The sequence below is a fragment of the Gadus chalcogrammus genome, chromosome 6 (assembly GCF_026213295.1).
Source record: "Gadus chalcogrammus isolate NIFS_2021 chromosome 6, NIFS_Gcha_1.0, whole genome shotgun sequence".
NCBI lineage: Eukaryota > Metazoa > Chordata > Actinopteri > Gadiformes > Gadidae > Gadus > Gadus chalcogrammus.
This window is the reverse complement of record NC_079417.1, coordinates 24,462,262-24,485,202: the sequence shown is the minus strand read 5'-3', so window position 1 is coordinate 24,485,202 and position 22,941 is coordinate 24,462,262. Positions and strand designations below refer to the sequence as shown.

Below are 22,941 nucleotides of genomic sequence, written 5' to 3'. Positions count from 1 at the left end.
TCTGTTAACTGATTTACAGACGGTCTCGAGGCAAAGTAAGACAGACTAAAGCAACTTAGTTCAACTAAGGGCATTGTTTAAGGCCCATGTCAAAGTTTGTTCTTATATATACTAGTCTCTATTCTTTTATCCACTTTTTCAATATTACACTTCTTTCAACCTCATGTTCTACAAGCAGCACATGATGGCCACATATCACATAATCAGTCAAGAGTCGATCACGTGACCTAAACCCGTGTGCGTGGCGTGCACCCATGTGGTTTTGGTGAGGTTTAGATTGTTGGTTGTGTTGGAGAGGATGCAGAATGCAATGTGTGGATTTCAGGATTTTATTCAAAAAGGCACCAGATGATAGGCATGACATTAATAACATATTATTAATACAAAATAGCACCAACAATATATGAGGATTTCCCTAACTTCTCAATCAGTGATTATTGTTAGGCACAAAGGTGAAGGGAGAGAGAAACAGACCGATAGAGATTTAGAGATAAATTGACAGACATACACACAGACATAGACGGCTGGATTGATTGAGGCAGCGTTGGCAACCAGGAAGATTAAGCAAAGTATGACAAATTAGGAGAGTAATACGTCATTGTGTTTAAAGGCACCCAGTGCAACTTTATGTAAACATTCAATGAAAAATAAACATTCAATTTCTAGTCTTTTTTACACGTAGTAAGTTTCAATAACTCCATACCATTACATATCGACATTCAAGGAGCAAAGATGAGACGTCGCTGTGTGGTGAGAACTGATAGAAAATTGTAAACAACAACAATCGCCGGTGGGGAGAAGCCATTTATCCATTGACTGGAAGCCTGCTTTATTTATTGTAGGTTACAAAAAATTAAGAAAATGGCGGCATTGTTGTTGTTATCGATTTTCTATCAGTTCTCACCACACAACGACGTCTCATCTTTGCTGCTTGAATGTCGGTATGTAATGGTATGGAGTTATTGAAACTTACTACGTGTAAAAAAGACTAGAAATGTAATGTTTATTTTTAAGCCTCGAAAGTTGCACTGGGTGCCTTTAAAATATATATATTTAAAATATATATAAGTAGTCCAAGAGGGATATTTAGTCTCTTAGACTATTTTCCACACAACGCCATTCCGTCCACAATATGAAACCTTTGACACAAAAAATATTTGATTGATTCTGTTGTGGTGTGGACCCAACCCAACAGCAGTAACACACAATATATAAACTACTGGACCAGTATTCAAACTCAGTCGTTATGCAACGATAGGAAGGCCAAAGTAGAAATTCTCTATAAATCACTTTGGATGATTCAAAATACTGCAGGGCACTTAGTATCGCAGCGTTAAACAAACCATTTCACAGAGGAACTGTTTGAAATGTATATGTATCTATAAAATATCAACAGTATCTGTTCCAGTGCAACTGTAAGAAATGTAAATGTTTAATAAGAATCGACAGTATCTGCAAAATAGAATATTCATCCAGTGAAACTTTCCAATGTAAATGCATAATCCTAACAGTGATGCTACCAAACTATATCTACAGGTGAATGAAGGTTTTATACATATTCATAACAGTGATGCTACCAATCTATATCTGCTTGTGAAGGAAGATTTAATTGCACTTGAACAGCTCACATCCATTATATCCTCCTTTATTTACACTCCAGGCTGCTTCACACCGCAGGGGGGCTAACATGGCACAGCAACTGCCAGCCTGGAAACTGATTGGCTAAGAAACAAGCAGACTGGAGACATGGTTACCATGGATACCATCCGGATTCGGAGCTGAACCACCCATAATACTCTTGGAATTACGTGATGAAACGTGCGCGTTAGCTTGGTTGTGAAATCATGATGTCATGTTGTTGTCTGCTATCAAACCCGTTTCCCTTTCTCACCTGATATAAAAATACATACAACATTTACTTCCTTGAAGAACAAACTCAGAACTTGGAAAATACCAGTTCAATAGACTTGAGCGCCCGCTGTTCGTTTCCTCCTCCTCTGACGTGCTTCCTGCCGCGCCCATACCAACAGGAAGTGGAGCGAACAGCACGGCTACACCTCCGTCCCATCGCCCAGGTTGTTGTGGAGCTTTACCCCAAGGTTGACCTGCTTCGTCTTGTTGTTGACCTTGGCGGTGCGCGTGTCATGGTTGCCGTGGAGATCGTTGAAGTTGCGTACTGTGCAGTGTCTGCTGCTGAAGTTCTTCTCCAGGCGCTTGTCCAGACACACCTCTACCTTGGTGTTCAGTGGGTACTCCTCACGAGAACCCTTCCCCCCCCCCGCCCGGCAGCGCTGCACCAGTAGGCACGAGGCCAGCAGGATGAGGACCAGAAGGGAGACTGCGGCCACCCCGCCCCCCACCGAGCTCCCAAGGTAGGCGTTGTAGGCGGGGGCCGGCGTTGCCTGCAGTCGCAGAGACTTCATGTTGGTTCCGTTCTTCACCTGGTCGCCCTCATTGTCGTAGATCAGAGACTCGTCCAGCGTCAGGCGCCCGCTGCTGTCCACCAGGTCACGGCGGTGGCGTGCGGCGGGCAGGGCAACGCCCAGCAGGGAGCGTTGGAGCCGCACGCCGGACCGCGACTCCGGTGAGATGACGTAGATGACCTGCAGGTACCACTGGTGTCCCGCCTCCACCTGTCAATCAAGAGCACAATCAGCATTACCTTAATCTGAACCCAGAGCCGTGAGAGCTGCTGGGTTACCATAGAGACACAGCTATGGGCTGCTCATACGGGGAGATCACAGACCTTGTAGAGTGCGTCCACCTTCATGGTGAAGCCGTCCACGCCAGGCATAGCCGCCATGGGATGCAATTCCGGGAGGTCCGAGGCGAAGTTAGCCTCGAAGGGAACATCGTGGAAGTAGCTGTCACACACATCGGGCTGCTTACGATCCTGGAAAATACACACACACACACACACACACACACCCCCACACTCTTCTTTATGAGCCTTGATAAAAGCAGCAGACTAACCTTGATAACGGACTGCAACTGTGATCCAATACCTACTGTATTGCGTGAGTAATAGGTTTGTGAGAAGGTGAAATCCTCCCCCTTCTCACTGTCCCGCATTAGAGGAATTATTATTATTATTATATTGTGTGTGTATATATTAGATTGGGCTGGTATAGAATTGGTCTTCCGTCCCGGTAGGGGGCAGTATGCTAAGGGAGCTTAGGATCAAAGTATCTGGGAATAGCCCAGGGGGGTGTTGATAGAAACAGCTGTTTTGTAAATATCTTTAGGTTCTGCACAGGGTGTGGGTATATATGTATTTGGTGATTGTTTGTTTAGTATCATGTTTATTTAGTATTCACACAATGTACTTTCTGTTCAGTTATGTTGGATTGTTAGCTTTAGGTAAATGTTCCCCCAGCTAATGGTCTGGCCCATATGGCCGTGATTGGTCCAATTACCATTTCCCTATTTAAGGGCCTTTTCATTTGGTGTTTGGGGCGCAAGGTGGTGCTGGCTTGGAGTGAGGCCAGTATGAGTAACGTATGTTATGGTATGCTATTTTATGTTATCTTATGTTATCTTATGTTATCTTAGTTTGGTTTGCTGACTGATGCAGTCATTTCCTTTTCGAACGTTGCTCTATTTTTGTGAATGTTTGGAGAGATTAAAACTTCACTTTTCTTAGTCGTCAGTCCATTGCCCTCATTTTTGCCCACACTCGCGATACCCAGTTGCCCGTATCCCAGATACGTGGGGCGACCACGCCGGTCCCTCACAAGGTTATTATATGTAACAACTGAGTGAGCATGACATGATATGATGCTACTGAGTAAGTAAGTGGTATTATGACACTTTAGTACTGAAGATACTACCTCAGTATCTTCAGTTATATTCAGGTATTAGCATTGTGTTGTAGTATTGTACCAGCAAGAGGAAGCGGTGTTTGAGGCTCTTGGAGGGTTGTAAGCAGCCGTACTGCGGGCCCTCGTTGTACAGGGTTCCAGTGGGGTCAAAGAAGGGGACGTATCCGTCTCTACCGGTGCACAGGTACACCTTCTCCAGCTGCAGCCGGTAGGCCGCGTTCAGACTCTGCTCCGGGTTCCACAGCACCCTGCCATACAGTGTCTGACCTGCAGGGGGAGCACAGCACACAGGACAGCAGTAAGAACGTGCACCCTAACCCTAGTCTCACAGAGCCAGTCTTTCCATACCAAAATCTAGGACACAGTTTTGGTTAACTGTGTCAGGAACCGCCTACTTGTTAGGACAAGGTCTTGATTGACAGGCAAGCATGACCAACCACGGGCCGTGCGAATGAGGGGAAGAGTTTAGGATTAACATCACTCTCAATCTCTCTGTCGCTCTGAGATGTTGTATCTTATTATTAAAAATAAATGATATATATTGATCCAAATATACAATAAAATCTCATGTTCAGCTCTCCTGGAGGAGGAGAGCGGCTGTTAGAAGAGGATTTTGGGTATTGAAGTACCCATGGAGAAGGCCCCCTTGTAGTCCATCTCAGCCAGGGAGATATCTGCGGCGGCTGGGTCCAGGAGGAAGAGCTTGTCGTTGTTACACAGCTGGAACTCTGTGTTCAGGGAGTAGACCAGCGGGACCGGCCGGTTGGTCTGCTGGAAGGAGATCGGAACCAGGAACCTTCAGGAGGACAACACAATGAGACACACAATTTGGGAACACGTTCAAATTACGAGCCTGTGTGCAGTCTGCCATTTAAAAGTAATGTCTTTATTTTAATCAATCAAAATGTTTCAGGGATGTTAACTTTGCTTCCTATAGAGGTTAAGCGTGAAAAGGAGAGGTGAGAGGTCAGAAAGTTCCGGGTTTAGTGGTGAGAGGTCAGAGAGGTAGGCGGTCCGAGGGGCGGGGCCTACTTCTCGGGGGCGTGCGCAGTGCAGGACAGGGGTTTGTCTGCCGGGTCGATCCAGGGCTGGGTGGGCTGCACCGTGCACGGGACCAGTAACACTGTGTACTCTCCAGAGTAGTCCTTCCTGTCCCGACAGGAAACACACAGAGGAGAGGGGTTAAACTGCTACACAACACAACAGTCTCATTAAATGTCCTCACAAGGAATACAACATGTAAACCCAACCCTAATACCTAACCTTAAATAATTCTGACCAAAACATAACGTATCTATTCTGTCACCTCGAACCTAATATCTAAACTTGACCATCTTAATCTAATACCTAAAATAACCCTCTCTAACCCGATACATAAACTTAACCATCCCTAGCCTAATACCTCAACTTAATTCTCATTTACCTAATGCCTCAACTTAACCATCTCTAGTCTAATATTACACTTAACCATCTGTTACCTAATATCTAAACTTAACCTTCTCTAACCTAATACCTAAACTAACCATCTCTAAACCATATCCTCAACAGTACCATCTCTAACCTATTAGCTTAACTGAACCATCTCTAACTGAATACCTCAAGTTAACCATCTCTAAACTTATAAACTTAGCACAAAAAGTAAGGAGATTTGTGTTTGGTAGATTATTTCTCTGTGGTAACAATGCTTTTTGGCAATAAATCTTATACCCGTGGAAAGCCTATTTAGTTCCCTTTCAAATGGTGCCCCATTTGTAAGGAACATGCATTTGTGGGATGAGCAGCAGCGCTGAGTATGTGGGTTGCGCCAATGAAAAATTTGCCAAATCTTTTCTGCCATTGCCAAACAGATTATTTTGCTGTTGCTATTGACACTTGTTTTCAGCTTCTGGTACCCCAAGGTGATGCCAATCAGGTGCCTGATTGACACCTGATTGGGCAACTTCAAGCTGGTGTTCCGCAAAACCAAGTTGCGGCATTATTTGGAGTGAGCCCTAGTACCCTCTCTAAACTGAAGGCCAAGTTCCATATGACGGTGGATGTCAAAGACAGGCCGCAAAGTGGGCGTCCCAAGAAGACGACACCCCAAGAAGACCGTTTCATCACCCTGTCAGCACTCAGTCTTCTACAGATTTGCAGTCAAGGTTTGCAGGACGATATGGCCGACAGCTCTCTGCCCAGACAATCCGTAACAGACTACATGCAGCCAATCTCCGGTCTCATAGGGCTGCCAGGAGTCCTGCCATGACTGCCCTTCACCGCCCGTTTTCACTGGTGTCGGCCACACGTGCACTGTAACCAGTGCACTGAACATGTGGAGGAAAGTTATGTTCAGTGATGAGTCCAGATTCTGCTTACGGAAGTTAGATCGTAGGGTCAATCCCATGTCTCCACAGTCTGGGACCGAACTCTATCCTCCAAGATGACAAAGTTCGCCCCCACAGGGCGGGGTTTATCAGAGACTTCCTCCAGAATGTGGGAGTGGAGAGGGTGGAATGGCCTTCTAGCAGTCCTGACCTCAACCCCATTGAACACTTGTGGGATCAGCTTGGGCGTGCTGTTCGTGCCAGAGTGACCAACATAACCACGTTTGCTGACTTGCGACAAATGCTGGTTGGGAGAATGGGATGCCATCCCAGAGCAGTGTGTGACCAGGCTGGTGACCAGCATAAGGAGGTGGTGCCAAGCTGTTGTGGCTGTGTATGGTTCTTCCAGACGCTACTGAGGCTCCTGTTTGTGAAATGAATAAATTGTTTAATTGCCAATATGTCTTGTTTCTTCAAACTTCAATCATCCAATCCACCAAACAACTAACGAGTCAATAGCAGATTAAGCTGTGTGGCATTGGCAGAGAAGATTTGCCACATTTTTCATGGGCGGAATTCACATACTCAGCTCTGCTGCTCATCCCACAAGGGGATGTTCCTTACAAATGGGGCAGCATTTGAAAGGGTACTATACAGGCTTTCCAACGGTATAAGATTTATTGCCAAAAAGCATTGTTACCACAGAGAAATAATCAACCAAACACAAATTTCCTTACTTTTAGTGCTAAGTTTATATAAACTAACCATCTCTAGCCTAATACCTCATCTTAACCACCTCTAGCCTAATACCTAAACAAAGCTCCTCTAACCGAATTCCAAAACTAACCATCTCTAACCTTACAGTTTGACTAAGCAGCTCTTACCTTACACTTTGACTAACCCACTCTAAACTAACACCTCATCCTAACTGTAGGAGGATCAGACCTGCTGTAGGAGCTGGTGGCTCTCCACAGCTGGTACGGAGAGTCGAATGTCTGGCCGCTCCACACCAGCTGCAGGTCAAACTTGATTCCTCCTAGGTGGTCTGGGGCCACCAGCTGGGACTTGTGACCAGGGAGAGTGTGGTGGTCAGGGACGAACTGACCTGGTGTGGGGGGGGTAAGATAACAACTGGTTGGTCCCATCCAGTCCCTTAACCAAGCTTACATCATTAGGTATTAGTTAGTATTATATACATTATTCCTGGGTGACTTTGGAGACGCCTGACCTCTGAACTTGGCGTGTGTTTTGAACTCGATGACGAGCCGCCCGTCCTCCCTGATGAAGATCCGGATGATCTGGAGACGCGCCGATAGGACGCTGTCCGTCTGGATACCTTGGGGTCAGCGGTCAAACTAGTGAGATAACGTGAGCTGAGGGGGAGGGGCTGATGTAGAAGGTTGGTGTGTTCAGTTTTGTGTTGTAGGCGGGTGATGTACAATGTGTGGGTGGTTAATGAGATGGGATGGATGGGCTGGTTAGTAGTATGGAAGGTGGAGGTGGATGGTGGTGCAGAAGGTGGGTTAGGTGGTGTGTAGAACATGGGGTGGATGGGCTGATGAGGGGTGTTGAAAGTGTTGTGCTGTAAAAGGTGGTGCTGGACGGCAGGTAGTGTGGAAGGTGAAGCACACCTGTTCTCCAGAGGATGGTGTCGTAGAAGAAGGAGAACTCCATCTCTGTGTGGTGCTCCAGCGAGGCCCAGCCACGCGGAGCCGTGACGTAGATGTAGGACACGTAGAGCGGGACCTGCACCGTCAGGAACGACTGGGCCGAGTCTCGCACCTGGGGGGAGAACGAGGTTCTAAAGGCTTCTACAGGGTTCTAGAAGGATCTAACCGCCTCTAAAGGGTTGAACCCAAAACCGTTATTTTTATGTTTTAAACGTGGTGATTTTTCTAATATGATTTTCAACATACTAATCCATTTTATCACTGATACTGAATTAGGCTCTTACTTTAGCGAAAAATGGTGTTGAGTCCTATATTTTTGTATACGTTCCACTCTACTGGGAGTGGGTAGTGGGCAGTGTGGAGTGTTGAGTGTGGACTGGGAAGTGGGGAGTGGAGAGTGTGGAGAGGGGAGTGTGGAGTGTGGAGAGGGGAGTGGAGAGTGTGGAGAGGGGAGTGGGGAGTGTGGAGAGGGGAGTGGGGAGTGTGGAGAGGGGAGTGTGGAGTGTGGAGAGGGGAGTGGGGAGTGTGGAGAGGGGAGTGTGGAGTGTGGAGAGGGGAGTGGAGAGTGGAGAGTGTGGAGAGGGGAGTGGGGAGTGTGGAGAGGGGAGTGGAGAGTGGAGAGGGGAGTGTGGAGTGTGGAGACGGGAGTGGGGAGTGGAGTGTGGAGAGGGGAGTGGAGAGTGTGGAGAGGGGAGTGGGGAGTGGGGAGAGGGGAGTGTGGAGTGTGGAGAGGGGAGTGGAGAGTGGAGAGGGGAGTGTGGAGTGTGGAGAGGGGAGTGGAGAGTGGAGAGGGGAATGTGGAGTGTGGAGAGGGGAGTGGGGAGTGTGGAGAGGGGAGTGGAGAGTGTGGAGAGGGGAGTGGGGAGTGTGGAGAGGGGAGTGGGGAGTGTGGAGAGGGGTAGTGGGGAGTGTGGAGAGGGGAGTGGGGAGTGTGGAGAGGGGAGTGGGGAGTGTGGAGAGGGGAGTGTGGAGTGGAGTGTGGAGAGGGGAGTGGGGAGTGTGGAGAGGGGAGTGGGGAGTGTGGAGAGGGGAGTGGGGAGTGTGGAGACGGGAGTGGGGAGTGGAGTGTGGAGAGGGGAGTGGGGAGTGTGGAGACGGGAGTGGGGAGTGTGGAGAGGGGAGTGGGGAGTGTGGAGAGGGGAGTGGGGAGTGTGGAGAGGGGAGTGTGGAGTGGAGTGTGGAGAGGGGAGTGGGGAGTGTGGAGAGGGGAGTGGAGAGTGGAGAGTGGAGAGGGGAGTGGAGAGTTGGGCGTGTGGAGTGGGGAGAGGGGAGAGGAGATTGGGGAGTGTGGAGAGGGGAGAGGAGAGTGTGGAGTGGGGAGTGTGGAGTGTGGAGAGGGGAGTGGGGAGTGTGGAGAGGGGAGTGGGGAGTGTGGACTGGGGAGTGGGTAGTGTGTTTGCAACATACCCACGCCAACATGTGTGTGTGACTTATTTTAAAGCACTACACAGCATCACTGCCACCGGCGGCGTGGTGGAGCTCTGACTGGGCAGCAGTGGACTGCGACGTCCAAGAGAAAGGTGAGCTTTTCGGGCACTTCAAGTATAACGCTACGGTGTGTGTGGATGGATGGTAAAGCTCTATCTGAGCAGCGATTTATTTTTTCCCCACTTCTAAGCAGGGGTAAGGCTTTCCAGACACCTGTGTGGCTTATTTCATAAACACCACACTCATTATAACGCTCATACACACCAACCGAACTTTAAAAGTATCATAAAGTTGGCGTGGGACGTAACCATTGGGATATCAAACCCAAATGTGTTTTTATCTCACAGGCTCCTTAGAGTTAGTAGAGGCTTCCTCAGGGTTTTTACAGCCTCTACAGGATTCTAGAGAGTTCCAAATGCGTCTGCAGGGTTAAACAAGGTTTTCCAGGTGCTTGCACACTGCTCCAACAACAGTCGGTCCCTGTTGCACACTCGTTGGAGGCTGCAGGCTGTTGTCAGATTAAGTTTATAGTTGGGAAACTTTTCTGATCGTCGTTGCATGACTTCAGTCAAGGTGATTGTTGGGTGTTGGCGTTTCTTGCACCTAAATGTTCTTCAACGTTCTAATTGGTTCTACAAGGTGCTAGGGGTTCTACAGGGCTCTAAAAAGGTGCTACTGGGTTCTACAGGGTTCTGCTCGAGACTCAGTGGAAAGGTGTGTACAATACATCCTGATCCTTCATGATGTGGTTAAGGAGGAGACTGACCTGGAAGTCTGCGGTGACCGAACCCCCGCAGACGTCGATGAGGGCAGTCATGTCATAGAAGGCGTCGAAGTTCCAGATACAGCTCTTCAGGTTGAGGTGTCGGTACAGCTGAATGGTGCGTGGCTCTCTGACCTGGGGGTTGAACTGGTATGGCCGGTCGTATCCCGGGCCCAGGGAGATACTGTCGTAGGACACTTCCTCAAGGAAACTCGCCTCTAGGATACAGAAACACCACAACAGGATGAACTCAGGGTCACCTCTGCAACCCCATTCATCGGGCTTCCCTGTGTAGCCTCACTGTACACGACATTCACACTGCGTAGGTGACATTCAGCTCAGGAGGTAGAGCGGGTTGCCTGGTAACCGGAAGGTTGCTGTTTCGATCCCTGGCTCCTAGTGTCGAGGTGCCCTTAAGCAAAACACCTCACCCTGACGCCTTGCATGGCTGACTCCGCCGTCCGTGTGGGAATATGTTAGCATGAATGGGTGAATGTTAGGCAATATTGTAAAGTGCTTTGAGTGGGCACTGGTTAAAATAGTGCTCTATCAATGCAGTCCATTTACCATTCACCATTTGTAGTGCGGTGTTTCCTAAAGCCCAGCGTACACTTTATACAAACGAAGCACAGACAGACCAAGATATTTGAGAACACCTGACATGTTGAGGAGCAAGAAGAGTGTGCCAAAGATGTGTCCTCAATGTTATAGTGTCGAACATGGGGTAGGCTGAGGCCAAGGCTTTTAATGCCTACAGTTTTTTCTCTTGATTTTTTGAAGTTTCCCAAAATATTGTTAATTAGATAATGAAAAACAAAACATCATCAGTTTCTTGCACAATAAAGTGTGTGATAGTGTGTAGTTACCAGACAGTCCCTGCAGCTCTGTAAGAGTGAGCAGGTTGGAGCAGACGTGCTGCTGGCGATAGATGGACTCGGACAGAAGGAGGTGGAGGTTGTGGAGCGGGAGGGTGGAGATCAGGGGCAGCATGCCATCCTGGTGGGGGATCTGGACCGAGATATGGATGCTGAGGAGGGACACACACAACCACACAACAAAGGGGATTGAGGAGATCTGGGCATCACAATTTGTCATTAATCTGTTACAAACTGACCATATATTATCTTTTTAGCTTCTTCTTGTCAACTAGTGTTCACTATTGGTTATTGGGTGTCAAGCAACGAAGTTGCGAGACAACCTATTGTTTTTGTATGAATTCCTATTATTATTATTTTACCATCATGGGAGTCTATGGCAGCCCATAGAACGCCTTGGTGAAAAGTTGTGAAATTTGGCACACTGGTTCAAGACAGCTCCATTAGCCCATCAAGCTAATTTCAGGTCGCTAGCCCACCAGCTCTAGCGCCACCAACAGGTCAAAGTTGGACATGCATTCATGTTTATAACTTTCAACCCATTCATCCAATATTCACAAACAAGGTATCATTGGAATCCTTGAACCAAGCCGAGTTCAACGCACCCTATGACGTCGTTTTATGCCATGATTTTCCGCCATCTTGGTTAATGTATAAAACCTTCAAAATGCTACTCCTATCACAAATGTTTCCATTCATCTCCAAACTTGGCACACATGATCTTCCGGTCATGCTTGATAAAAGACATCGAAATATTGTTCAAATTCAATACCGTTTGGCCGCTACAGCCAATCAAATTTGGAACAGGAAGTAAGCCGATTTCTCAGCAGCCCTTTGACATATCATAACCAAATTTGGTACATAGACCCATGACCTCCTCATGGTGACACTCAATGAATTTGGTGAGCTTTGACCTCTAGGGGGCGCTGTTTTTAATGTCGATGTGTTTTAACTCCTCTCTCTTCACATGAGTATATATCAAACAAATGTTCAATGTCTGTTGATACTATCAGACCTCCCCATGTAGATAGTAAATTCTATATCACGAGATATCTGCGACAACCAATCAAATTCGACCGCAAAGCCGCCAAACAGGAAAGACGCCAATATCTCAGCAGCCCTTTGAAATATCATAACCATACTATACATACCGTACATAGACCCATGACGTCATCGCGGGGCCACTAAATGAATTTGGTGACCATTGACCTCTAGGGGGCGCTATAATTAACAAAGACATGTTTTATCTCCTCTCTCGTCACATGAGTATATTTCAAACTTATTCTCAATGTCTGGTGATACTGTCAGACCGCCCAATATAGCTAATATATCAGAAATTGGCCGCCATGTTGAAAGTTCTCAAAATCAATATTACATATCCACAGGCCACAGATTATATCCAATCTTCATGAATCATCAACTTGTAACATATGATCTTCAGCCCAAGCTGAACAAATGTGCCAAACAGCTTTTACCAATTCAAAACCGTTTGGCCGTGACAGCCAATCAAACTTGCCGGCAAAGCCGCCAAACAGCAAGTAAGCCTATTCTCAGCAACTCTTTACATATCATAGCCAAACTTGATACATTGACTCATGACATCATTCTGGGGACATCCAAACAATTTGGTGACCTTTTACCTCAGGGGGACGTCAAACAACAATGACTTTATTTACCATTCCGGCCACTTACAATATAAACTGCAATTCTTACTGGATTAGATGCTTCATGAACCGCCTCAAGAACGGATGCTTGTTAACATTGTGTCTCTGTTAGATATATTGTTCCGAATACCCCTATGTATTTGTGTCCTTTGTTCTGTCGGGCGGACGATAATGTGCCCTTAACTCTAGGTAGGGTAATTTTTCCATTTAGTAAACATTTAGTTCATTCCATCAGCCGTCGTTATTACCGATAACCGAGACGGTCATCATGTAGCCACCTAGCCGATTACGTCCATCCGATTACCAATACGGTCGTCATGTAGCCACCCAGCCGATTACGTCCGTCCGGCAGAATTAGGTTACCGATTACCGAGACGGTCGTCATGCGCCCTTACCACTAGGTAGGGTAATTTTTCCATTTTGTCTACATTTACTACTACTTACGTACTCGCATAATCCTGTACTTCATCCCACCTGCCGTCATTATTACCGATTACCGAGACGGTCATAATGTAGCCACCTAGCCGAATTCCTCCGTCCGGTAGAATTAGTTTACCAATTACCGAGAAGGTCGTCATGTAGCCAACCAGCCGATTACGTCCGTCCGGCAGAGTTAGTTCACCGATTATCGAGACGGTCGTCATGTGGCCACCCAGCCGATTACGTCCGTCCGGCAGAATTAGCTTATCGAGTCCCATTATGCTTGACACCCACATTGCTGCATGCAGCTATATTGTTTCATTCTTCCACTCAAATATATCTCAGATTTTTTTACTGTACTTACTGTCGTTTCTATGTGAATCACTTTGTATTGCTGCTTTAAAATTTGCTTGAAAGTATAAATACTTTCTTTGACTATACTTTTAGACTGTAACTAAAGACAACTTTTAAAGTAACTATGTGGCTGTGAGATGTGAGCGCCTCCAGCTCCTCATCCTCCCCCTCTTCCCACTTCCTGCTCACCGGTTGGGGTGCTCCTTGTGTTTGACGTCCAGGTACTTCAGGGAGGCGATGAAGGACTGGGCCTGAAAGCCTCGTGCGGTTCCTGTGGTAACAGGGGTGTGGCAGATGGCGCCCTCGGTGCCGATGGTTGCGATGTTGCTGCGGAGGGGCGTGCCCAGGTGACCCGCCTTGTCACGGGCCTGGGCCACACAGCGCACATGAAACCGCCTGCTGAAGTAGATACTGTCCAGCACCTGATGGGGGGAGGTAGAGAGAGAGAAAAAGGGGGGCGGGGTGAGAAAGGGGAAAGGGGAGACGGGACAGTGGGTTTTGTGGATGTGGTCGTGTTTTGTGGTTGACTGTAATTGATCCCCAGTAACCAGTCTACCTGGTAGACAACCTCAAGCAAGATGATCACCTATCTGCTGCTTAAAGACATGGAACTCAATTGACTGAAGGCCACTTTGGACAAAAGTGTCTCAATCCCTACACATAAATAGTACATAGTGTAGCGGGCGATTCCAGGATACACCCAGCCTCTACAGATCAGTATGGAGAGAGTATAAATAATTACTTATCGGGCAATACTCCAAGGTCATGGCTTCCCTTCTTGATTTTGATAATCTAGTTTAAGTAAAACTGCCACAGTTAAGAACTTTCACACCAAGTCAAATTTTTCGGATCCGTAAAATTGGATCAGATTCTACAAAATATTTCATCAGATCTGAAGAAATATGCACATGGGGATGTGCACTGGGTGTTACCATTGCGATTTAACTTGTAGTTGAAACTAGTTTAGGAGTTTTTGTTCATGAAGACGTGTTGTCATGGTGATGTACCTTGTGGTTAATGCTAATGTAAGGCGTTTTGTCATGGTTACGTGTCGTCATGGTGTTGTTCCTTGTGGTGGATGCTAATGTTAGGCGTTTTTTCCTGGGGATGTACCTTGGGGTTGTTGATGCTAATATAAGGCGTGTTGTCATGGTGACGTGTTGTCATGGTGATGTACCTTGTGGTTGACACCGGTGTAGGGCGTGCTGTCGGTGACGGTCTCGAAGGGGGAGCGGGCCCCACTGCTGTGGGTGGGCGTGGCCACCTCCCAAGAGAAGTGCACCTGGGTCTGGTTGATGCCCGCCTCCTCACACCGCCCCCGGGTCACAGAGTACTTTGGATAGTGGGGGTCGCAGGGGGTCACACACACCAGGGGGTACCCCGTCGATGGAGCCTTCTTACTGCCCTCCACGGTCACCTCCTCCACCTGGTTGTAGTCCAACAAAGATACCACCTGGAGGGTGGAGGTTAAGTGATTAGATATCAACACATCATCACAGCAACATGATAACATATCACAGTTAAACTGAACCCCAGCACAGCTGGTATTGGGTTGCAGGTGTGAGGTTGGAGGCCGAATGCTGAGTTGTGCAGCCACTCGGCACAGATACTTTAACAGATGCTTTGGTGGCATGTGGGATTCAGATCAGGTAAGGGCTTACGATGGTTAATGTTATTAACGGATATTTACCTGTAAAGCAGAGTGATACATGTATACTTAAAAGTTCAAGTGCTGTTATACTCTCTATCAGCACTCAAGAGTGCCTCCTGTCCAATCAAAAACCTTTTGTTGGAACTAACTGTTGGTTAATTATTATTTATTGATTACTATAGATCAATAAATATTGAAATATTTGTTCCTAAAAGGTAATCTTACGAGCGGCGGGGCTGGGAGGATGAGGCTGCCCGCTGCCTCCTGGTCCAGAATGGTGACGGTTGCCATGGTGATCTCCCCAAGCACTGCCTCCACGGGGTCGTCAGGACCCAGGACCAATGAGAATGACTCATGCCATTCCCTGTCCTCGTTGGACAGAATTTCCACTTTGAACAAAATGTGGTCCATCCCTAAACAAAGAGGAGGAAGATCAAAGTAGGCCCTAAACAGACCGGGGAGACTGATCCCTGAGCTGGTGACTCAACCAGTTATTGTGATGAACACATTATTATGAGTGAGTGATGAAGGAGGAGGCCAGAGGTGACCTTGTTATTATAAACACATTATTCATACTGAGTGATGAAGGAGGAGACCAGAGGTGACCTTTTTATACTGATATGAACACATTATTATGAGTGAGTGATGAAGGAGGAGACCAGATGTGACCTTGTTATTATGAACACATTATTATGAGTACGTGATAAAGGAGGAGGACAGGCTAGAGATGACCTTGCTATTATGAACACATTATTATGAGTGAGTGATGAAGGAGGAAGACAGAGGTGTCCTTGTTATTCTGATATTAAAACATTATTAGGAGAGTGAGGGATGAACGCACCGGGGGTGAACTTGAGCACGCGGCTCTTGGGGTTGTAGTCCAGGCCGGACTGGGCCGAGCCATCCCGTGTGCTGCAGCGGATCTTGGAGGTACGGTCCAGGTCGCCGTAACGATGCACCTTGACGCTGAGCACCTCGACGCCGTCTGGGCCGGGCGGCTCCCGCACCTGATAGGACACCTGCTGGAACTCAATGGTGGGAGCTGAGGAGGAGACAGGGTCCGAGGTCAGAGGTCATCGCAGGTCATAGGAGTATCACCTGACAGGAGGGGCGGAGCCTGAGACTGACCGTCTTCCTCGTTGGTAATGGTGACTGTGGCCAGGTCCCTGGCCCCCACCATGGCCGTGCTCCAGTGCTCGCTGATTGGAGAGCCCAGGTGCAGCTGGAAGTCCTCTTCAGGCTCGAACACAGAGTCATCGCTGACACGCACCGTGCAGTTCTTTACCTGGGGGAGGTTATAGGTCTGATTAAACCATGGCTAACATCTAAACATATGATGTAGGGCTTGTACATAGTGACGGCTCATCTCAACGACCACCAGCATGTTGGAAGTAAAGGAGAATAAGATTGTTATTTGTGGTGATGGTGTTTTGGTCATTGTTTAGTAATTCATCTCGAAATTATTTGTCGCCATGATGTGACCACAAAAAGTTACATGATGCATTCTGATTAAGGCTGGGACAACGCGTCGACGTAATCGATGATGTCGATGCACAAATTACGTCAACGCGAAAAATGCGCGTCGATTCGAAAAACCCAAAACAAAGATGGCGGCGCCGGAGCATAGTAGCAACGCGATTGACTCCTCAGACTTTCATAACTGCAAGGCGCCACGCACTCGTTCCTCTAAAGTATGGGAATTCTTTAATATAAAAGGAAACGATTCCGTGATTTGTCGTCTTTGCAAAACGGAGATGGCTTTCCATTCTAACACCACGGCAATGCACCAGCACCTGAAGAGGCGCCACCCGGGAGCAGCTGCAGATGACCGAGCGAGCACCGTAGTATTCAAAGAATGCATTACTTTGCACTTTTATTTTGGAATTTAAAGGCAATAAACATGCATTGCAATGTTAAGGAATTCATGTTTTTTTCATTCAGATATGTAAAATTGCTATTAGTCAATTAATGGGGAGATAATCGAATCGAAATCGAATCTGACTGAAAAAATGAATCGTTACATTAATCGATTCATCGAAAAAATAATCGCTAGATTAATCGTTTTAAAAATAATCGTTTATCCCAGCCCTAATTCTGATGTCCAAGCCCTATTACCAGTCTCAGAGTTAGGGTTAGAGTGAGGTGCCTGGACATCTTTTCCTTTTTTTGGGAATGACTTAAAGCTCATGATAAAAAAATAGATTTTAGTTAATTGATATTATGTTAACTTGATGTTGTTGCTGTTATAATTCTGTGTCAAATGTTTGTTTTGAACCTTCTTGGCGCCCTTTAACAGCCTTCCTCTCAGGCAGGCGGCGAGGAGGATCTTACCTTCTCTCCTTTGAGGAAGGTGATGCGAGACTCGTCTGCGTTCCTCCTCTCGGTGAAGTCGTCCATGACCAGAGCGCTGAGCATGCGGGTGAAGCAGCGGACCGAGGAGACGGAGGACAGGTCTCCCGTCCGCAGCACAGGGACGTGGAGAACGCCCTCCTTCTCCTTCACCTTGTACGCAATCTTCTCAAACTGCATGCTGGGAACTGGAGGCAAATCACATTGCACCAGTGTCAGCCAAGCAAAAACCAGGGAGTCACCAGAGAGGTCATGGTAACTTATCAAGTTTAATACATACTGTCCCAGAAGGTGTGTGTGAATGTGTGTAGTGGTACATACTGTCTTTGCGGTGTGTTTATGTGTGTGTTTGGTACACACTGTCCTGGAAGGTGTATGTGTGTATGTGTGTGTGTGTGTGTGTGTGTGTGTGTGTGTGTGTGTGTGTGTGTGTGTGTGTGTGTGTTTATGTGTGTGAGTGTGTGCGGTACACACTGTCCTGGATGGTGTCGGTGATGACGACGTCGGCCTCATAGGGCTCCAGCAGAACGGCCCCCTGGGGGGAGCTGAGGAAAACCACGAAGGACTCGGGGCCCTCGATAGTGGGGCTCTGCAGGTCGTCCATGATAGTCAGACTGCACGTCTGGGGACAGAAGCAGGATAAACACAGGCACTATATGGCCCCCTTCAGGTCCTTGTGAGTTCAGCTCACCGCACCCTGTCAAGGTTGTCCGGCGGATTGAGACAACTAGCAGGGAGTCATCCAACCATTCTCAACTTTGCCACACATACAACCATTCACACATTCAAATCTACCTCCTTATTCACCCATTCACTCTGACCACCAATGACAATGTGGTGAGGCAACAACTAGCCTGTCAGCAACAGCTGATTGCTCAAATACACACAGTACATTCAGTTAGCTCCTCATTCAGAGCAGGCAGGATGAGGGCTGCTGTGCTCAATGAGGTGCATTAAGGTGAAAAAGGGATTGTGACTACAACTTGTGCCTTGCTTAAAGATCAGCTCATTCCCCAACTGCAGTCGATCAAAGATCTTTCATCTTATATCATTATATATTCGTAGAGAAATGGTGATGGTGTTGATGACTTAGCTAGAAGCTCGTACCTCTTGTGTTGTGCCAGGTTTGAACTCCACCTTCTTGGAGCTGGGGATGTAGTCGAGCCCAGGGGTGGCAGAGGGGGGGTCGGTGAGGCGGGTGGCACACCACACAGACGTCACGGCCGTCAGGTCACTGCCGTGCCGGATCACCGGGATCTCGATGGTACCTGTTGGAAGGCAAGATCAGGCTCTGAGATTTAAAGATCCTATATCATGCTTTTTTAGGGTTAATAATTGCATTTGACGGTACTACTAGAGTGGGGTTACATGCTGGTATGTTAGAAATACCCCTCATTATTCTCACAGGGTTCATTTCTGCAGAACAAATTTCAGCGTTGCTATCATGTCGCTATAAGGCCCACCTCCCGAGTAGCCCAGTCTGCAGTGATTGGTCAGCACGCCCACTCTATTGTGATTGGTCAAACGAGAAGTGGTAAACACTGCGAGTAGCCAGGAGGCGGGACTTATGCACTTCAGCACCCCCCACTGCACAGTCTGACGTCACACTGTTACGGAAGTAAAGTTTGAGTGCAATCCAGCTGTTTCACGCACTTATTGAGGGATGTTCTCGGTGGGCGTGAATATTCCCCCTGGCATGACTTCGATTATTCTAGTTTAGCAGATGTGTACATACGTCATATAACAAAGGGAAAAGGGCAAAGTCGAAAAAGCATGACATCACCCCTTCAAAGACCTGCTGTCCTGGAGGTTCACTTCTCGATTCACGGCTTAACTAGTCTCACTCAAATATAACTGACGGCCCCTAGTGAAGTGTTTCCCCCAGAAAATATCTTAGTCCAGGTGGTCAGGTGCAGGGGGGGGTTCGGGGTCTCCGTTTCAATTCCATTCAAAAAGCCTTATGGCACGACCATTGTTGTAACAGTATTACTGATGCATTATTGATCTTTATTTTTTACACCTGATGGAAGTATGTTTTCTTTCCCTACGAGAGTTTTCTACTTTGTTAATGCATAACAATTAAAAAATATTTATTCCAAAAATATATATATATACTATATATATATTTTTTAATATACATTGGTAGTCAAGGCGGGGCCCTATTGTTAAGGCGGCCGCCTTCACAACACAGTACTGGGGGAAACACTGTAGTTGCTAGAGTTTTAGCTACAGTGATAGCTGGATACATTTTCAAATGTTCAAACTGTGACTAAATAACCACACTGTAATTCAACTAAACTACACCTAACTAAACTAAAGTGAAAAAACAACAACGTTATGACCAACTAAACAAAAGTAAACTAAGCAACTAAACTAAACCAAAAAAAAATAATTTAAACCAAAACCAAATCAAACCAAGTCGGCGTAGAGGCGTTCCTACCGATGTCTTCGCTGAAGGTGAAGGTGGCGTTGCCCAGGGTGACGGTGGAGGCATCGTTTGGCCCGTCGATGACCACCTTGGCCACCGTGATGTCCCCCATGCGGGCGTTATCCGAGGGGTCTGACAGCACCAGCTGGAATTCCTCCGACAGCTCGTACTCCGAGTCGTCCACCAGCTGCAAGTCGCAGGAGGTCATGGAGACCCCGGGGCCCAGCACCACACGCTGGTCCCCGCCCTTCCCCCGGCTTTTGTAGTCCGACCCAGAACCCAGCGAGTGCAGGCTGCTGCCTTGCGCCGTGCGGGACACCGTGTGGCACAATGCTGACACCGTACTGGACAGGTCGCCTGCCAGGAGGGGACACAGGAAGTAGAGCAGAGTCATGGGCCTTGTTCACCTAGTGGAATAATCCTTGACATTTCAACAGGATTAGGGGTATAGGAAGATTAAATGGAGTAGAAGCAGAGATAGGAGCAGGGAGAGGAGGATTAACAGGCATAAGAGGGAGAGGCGAACCAGGAGCAAGGAGGAAGATGAGGTTGTGAGTACCTTTCCTCTCCACGGGAATGTGGACCAGGCCGGCGCTCTCGTTGACGTGGTAGGTCTTCTTGTCGAACTGCAGCATGGGCTCGTCCTCCGTGTCATTGATGTTGACCACGGCGCGCATGTCGGCCCCCAGGAGGGCATAGACGGGCATGCTCAGCTCCACATGGAAGCTCTCCACACCCTCGAACACCTGGTCGTCGTTGATGATGATGGTGCACACCTTTGTGTCCTCTCGCTCATCAAACTGTACCTGGAGTAGGCACGGTCAACACTGGTTATCCATATTCAATGTCGTTAGCGGGCCGCCTCACTAGGATAGAACCTAAACGCTCCTTTTCAGAATGTATGCTAGCGAGATGCATCACAAAGCAGTGGTCATTGTCATGGTTACCTGTCCAGCATACTCCACATAGTCCAGCTGGCCGGGCCGCTGCCCCAGGGAGGAGCTGGAGGTGGCGCTGCCGGGCTCCGTGCGACACAGCACAATGGCGTACTGGTTAAGGTTCCCGCTCCGCTTCACCGTCACAGACACCGTGTTCGCCTTCTCGCTGACGTTGTAGCTGTGAAGGAGCATCCTCTGTGGGTTTAATTAGGAAGCCTCTCCATGGCAGCGAGTGACGGCCAAAGTGTTTGCTCCATGGTACCATATGTATTTATGACCCACCCATCCTGTCAAGGGTGTCCGGCGGGGGGCTCACCCGACCATTCTCAACTCTGTCACGCATACAACTATTCACACATTCACGTCTACCTCCTTAATCAGCCATTCATTCATTCACAAGTTGGTAAGGCAACGACTAGCTTGGCAGCAACAGTTGCTGCCTCAAATACACCACGACCCTTCCATCGGCCTGATGACCTGCCCCATCCCATCAGCAGCGCATTCAACCATTCATCAACACTTTCACCCGTTCTTACACACATTAAACTTTTTATTCACCAGCAGACCAGCCTGACGCACCTCTTATGTTGGAAGCTGATGAGAGACCACTGGATGTGGAAGACGTTGTCCCGGACCTCGTTGGGCTTGCTGTCCTTCACAAGGAACTTGAAGTTGTCTGAGGTCTCCTGAAGGTTCTCCTGGTGCATAACGTAGCGGACCAGACCGAGGTTCACGTCGGCTAGGGAACAACAGAGCATCACACGTACACAGACGACAAAATAAGTCTAGTAGAGAATACTTAACATATGTAGAATAACAGTTTTAAAGGAGACATATTATGGTGTTGTCCCAACAAGTAAACATATTATTTGAGTTCCAGAAAACATGTTTTTGAAGCTGTTTGCTGGAAATAGCTTTTGGGAAAAAAAATACCGCTATACCCCTCTGTTTCATTCCCTTCAGAATGCACTGTTTCTGGTGTCTGTAGCTTTAATGCAAATGAGCTGCTGCCCATTGACCAATGAGCTGTCAGACTGAATCACAGCATGGAGGAGAAGGGATAGTTGCCGTTTGCGGACTCCTGGAGCTCTATATCTATATCATATAATATGATAATAATAATATTATATATGGGTATTTATATAATATTATATCTAGGGATGTCCCGATCCCGATCCCCGGATCGGGCCCGATACTGGGTTTTTAAGGTAAATCGGGATCGGCCGATCTCATTCAATTTCATGGCCGATACATATTTTTTCTATATATATATATATATGTGGAAATTGCGTTGAATGAGAGATACAATTTTGCACGTTGAGCACACAGTTGTGTGACTCGTTTATTGAGTTAGAGAAAGCAGGAAATCAAAACGTGCTGCAAGTAAACGAATCCCGCATCGGGCTCTGACGTCATGAGACGCTCGTAATCCTTAAAGGGACAGCGATCCCTGAACCACCAAGACAGTAAACGACATCCCTAACACAGTGGAAAGAACAACATAACAAAATACTGTAGGTGAATTATGTTACACTCACTACATATATATATATATATATATATTAGTGGTGGGCCGTTATCGGCTTTGACGCAAAACTATTTTCAAACACTTCCTTGTTCGGACCCATCACGTGACTGAACTAACCAATCAGAAGCTAGAATTAAGACTGAGGTAAACGTGAGGGAATCAGAGAGGCAGATTCAACAGAATATCCAGACTGTGTAAAATATGTAAACATGTAAATATGTAAGTAATAATTGTGTGACATAAATATGTAAATGATTAACTGACTAAACATTGTAAGTACATTTCTAGAAAAAATAACTCCAATATAAATGATATAAATGTATTCTATAACTTTCAAATATTTAACTTCTAAACCTTACATTATTATGGATTATTCCACGGCTCTTCTCAATGCTCGCTGAACAAACCATCCCAAGGTCAGAGAATCCTCTACACTACTGGCGGGCACATGCTACACAGCGACCCGGACTGGCTGATACAGCCACAAAGCTTCTTTGTGCACCTTGTACATCGGTGGACAGTAAGAGACTGTTTAGTGCAGTGCGAATGTCCTTGATGAGAAAAGGAACCGGTTGTCAGCCGAGATGGTGCAGATGTTGGTTTTCATTAAACAAAACCTGCACTGAACTGAAGAAGTCAGTGCAGTAGATTAAGATGGAGGAAATAAGAAGCTCTATTACACTGTTATTACCCACCCACATTGTAAAAAATAAGAAGCTTACTTGAAAAAAGGGTGGAAACTTGTTGCC

General features: G+C 47.1%; 1 protein-coding gene across 2 annotated transcripts in view; it reads right to left on the bottom strand.

The window, feature by feature from the left end:
* Nucleotides 1–1,582: 1,582 nt before the first annotated feature.
* fras1 (Fraser extracellular matrix complex subunit 1) overlaps nt 1,583–22,941 on the bottom strand; it is a 161,449-nt gene continuing 140,090 nt past the window's right edge. For both annotated transcript variants that reach the window (XM_056591686.1, XM_056591687.1), the window contains exons 52-73: nt 21,244–21,403; nt 20,674–20,842; nt 20,286–20,532; nt 19,739–20,083; nt 18,406–18,566; nt 17,773–17,920; nt 17,281–17,486; nt 16,078–16,234; nt 15,791–15,991; nt 15,175–15,362; nt 14,476–14,751; nt 13,488–13,720; nt 10,852–11,012; nt 9,989–10,203; nt 7,756–7,906; nt 7,353–7,460; nt 7,070–7,229; nt 4,854–4,970; nt 4,451–4,617; nt 3,883–4,088; nt 2,747–2,893; nt 1,583–2,633 (exon numbers count right to left, since the gene is read on the bottom strand). In XM_056591686.1, coding sequence (XP_056447661.1) covers nt 2,052–2,633; nt 2,747–2,893; nt 3,883–4,088; nt 4,451–4,617; nt 4,854–4,970; nt 7,070–7,229; nt 7,353–7,460; nt 7,756–7,906; nt 9,989–10,203; nt 10,852–11,012; nt 13,488–13,720; nt 14,476–14,751; nt 15,175–15,362; nt 15,791–15,991; nt 16,078–16,234; nt 17,281–17,486; nt 17,773–17,920; nt 18,406–18,566; nt 19,739–20,083; nt 20,286–20,532; nt 20,674–20,842; nt 21,244–21,403 — 4,505 coding nt within the window. In that variant the 3' untranslated portion in view covers nt 1,583–2,051. The remainder of the gene's footprint in view (nt 2,634–2,746; nt 2,894–3,882; nt 4,089–4,450; nt 4,618–4,853; nt 4,971–7,069; nt 7,230–7,352; nt 7,461–7,755; nt 7,907–9,988; nt 10,204–10,851; nt 11,013–13,487; nt 13,721–14,475; nt 14,752–15,174; nt 15,363–15,790; nt 15,992–16,077; nt 16,235–17,280; nt 17,487–17,772; nt 17,921–18,405; nt 18,567–19,738; nt 20,084–20,285; nt 20,533–20,673; nt 20,843–21,243; nt 21,404–22,941) is intronic.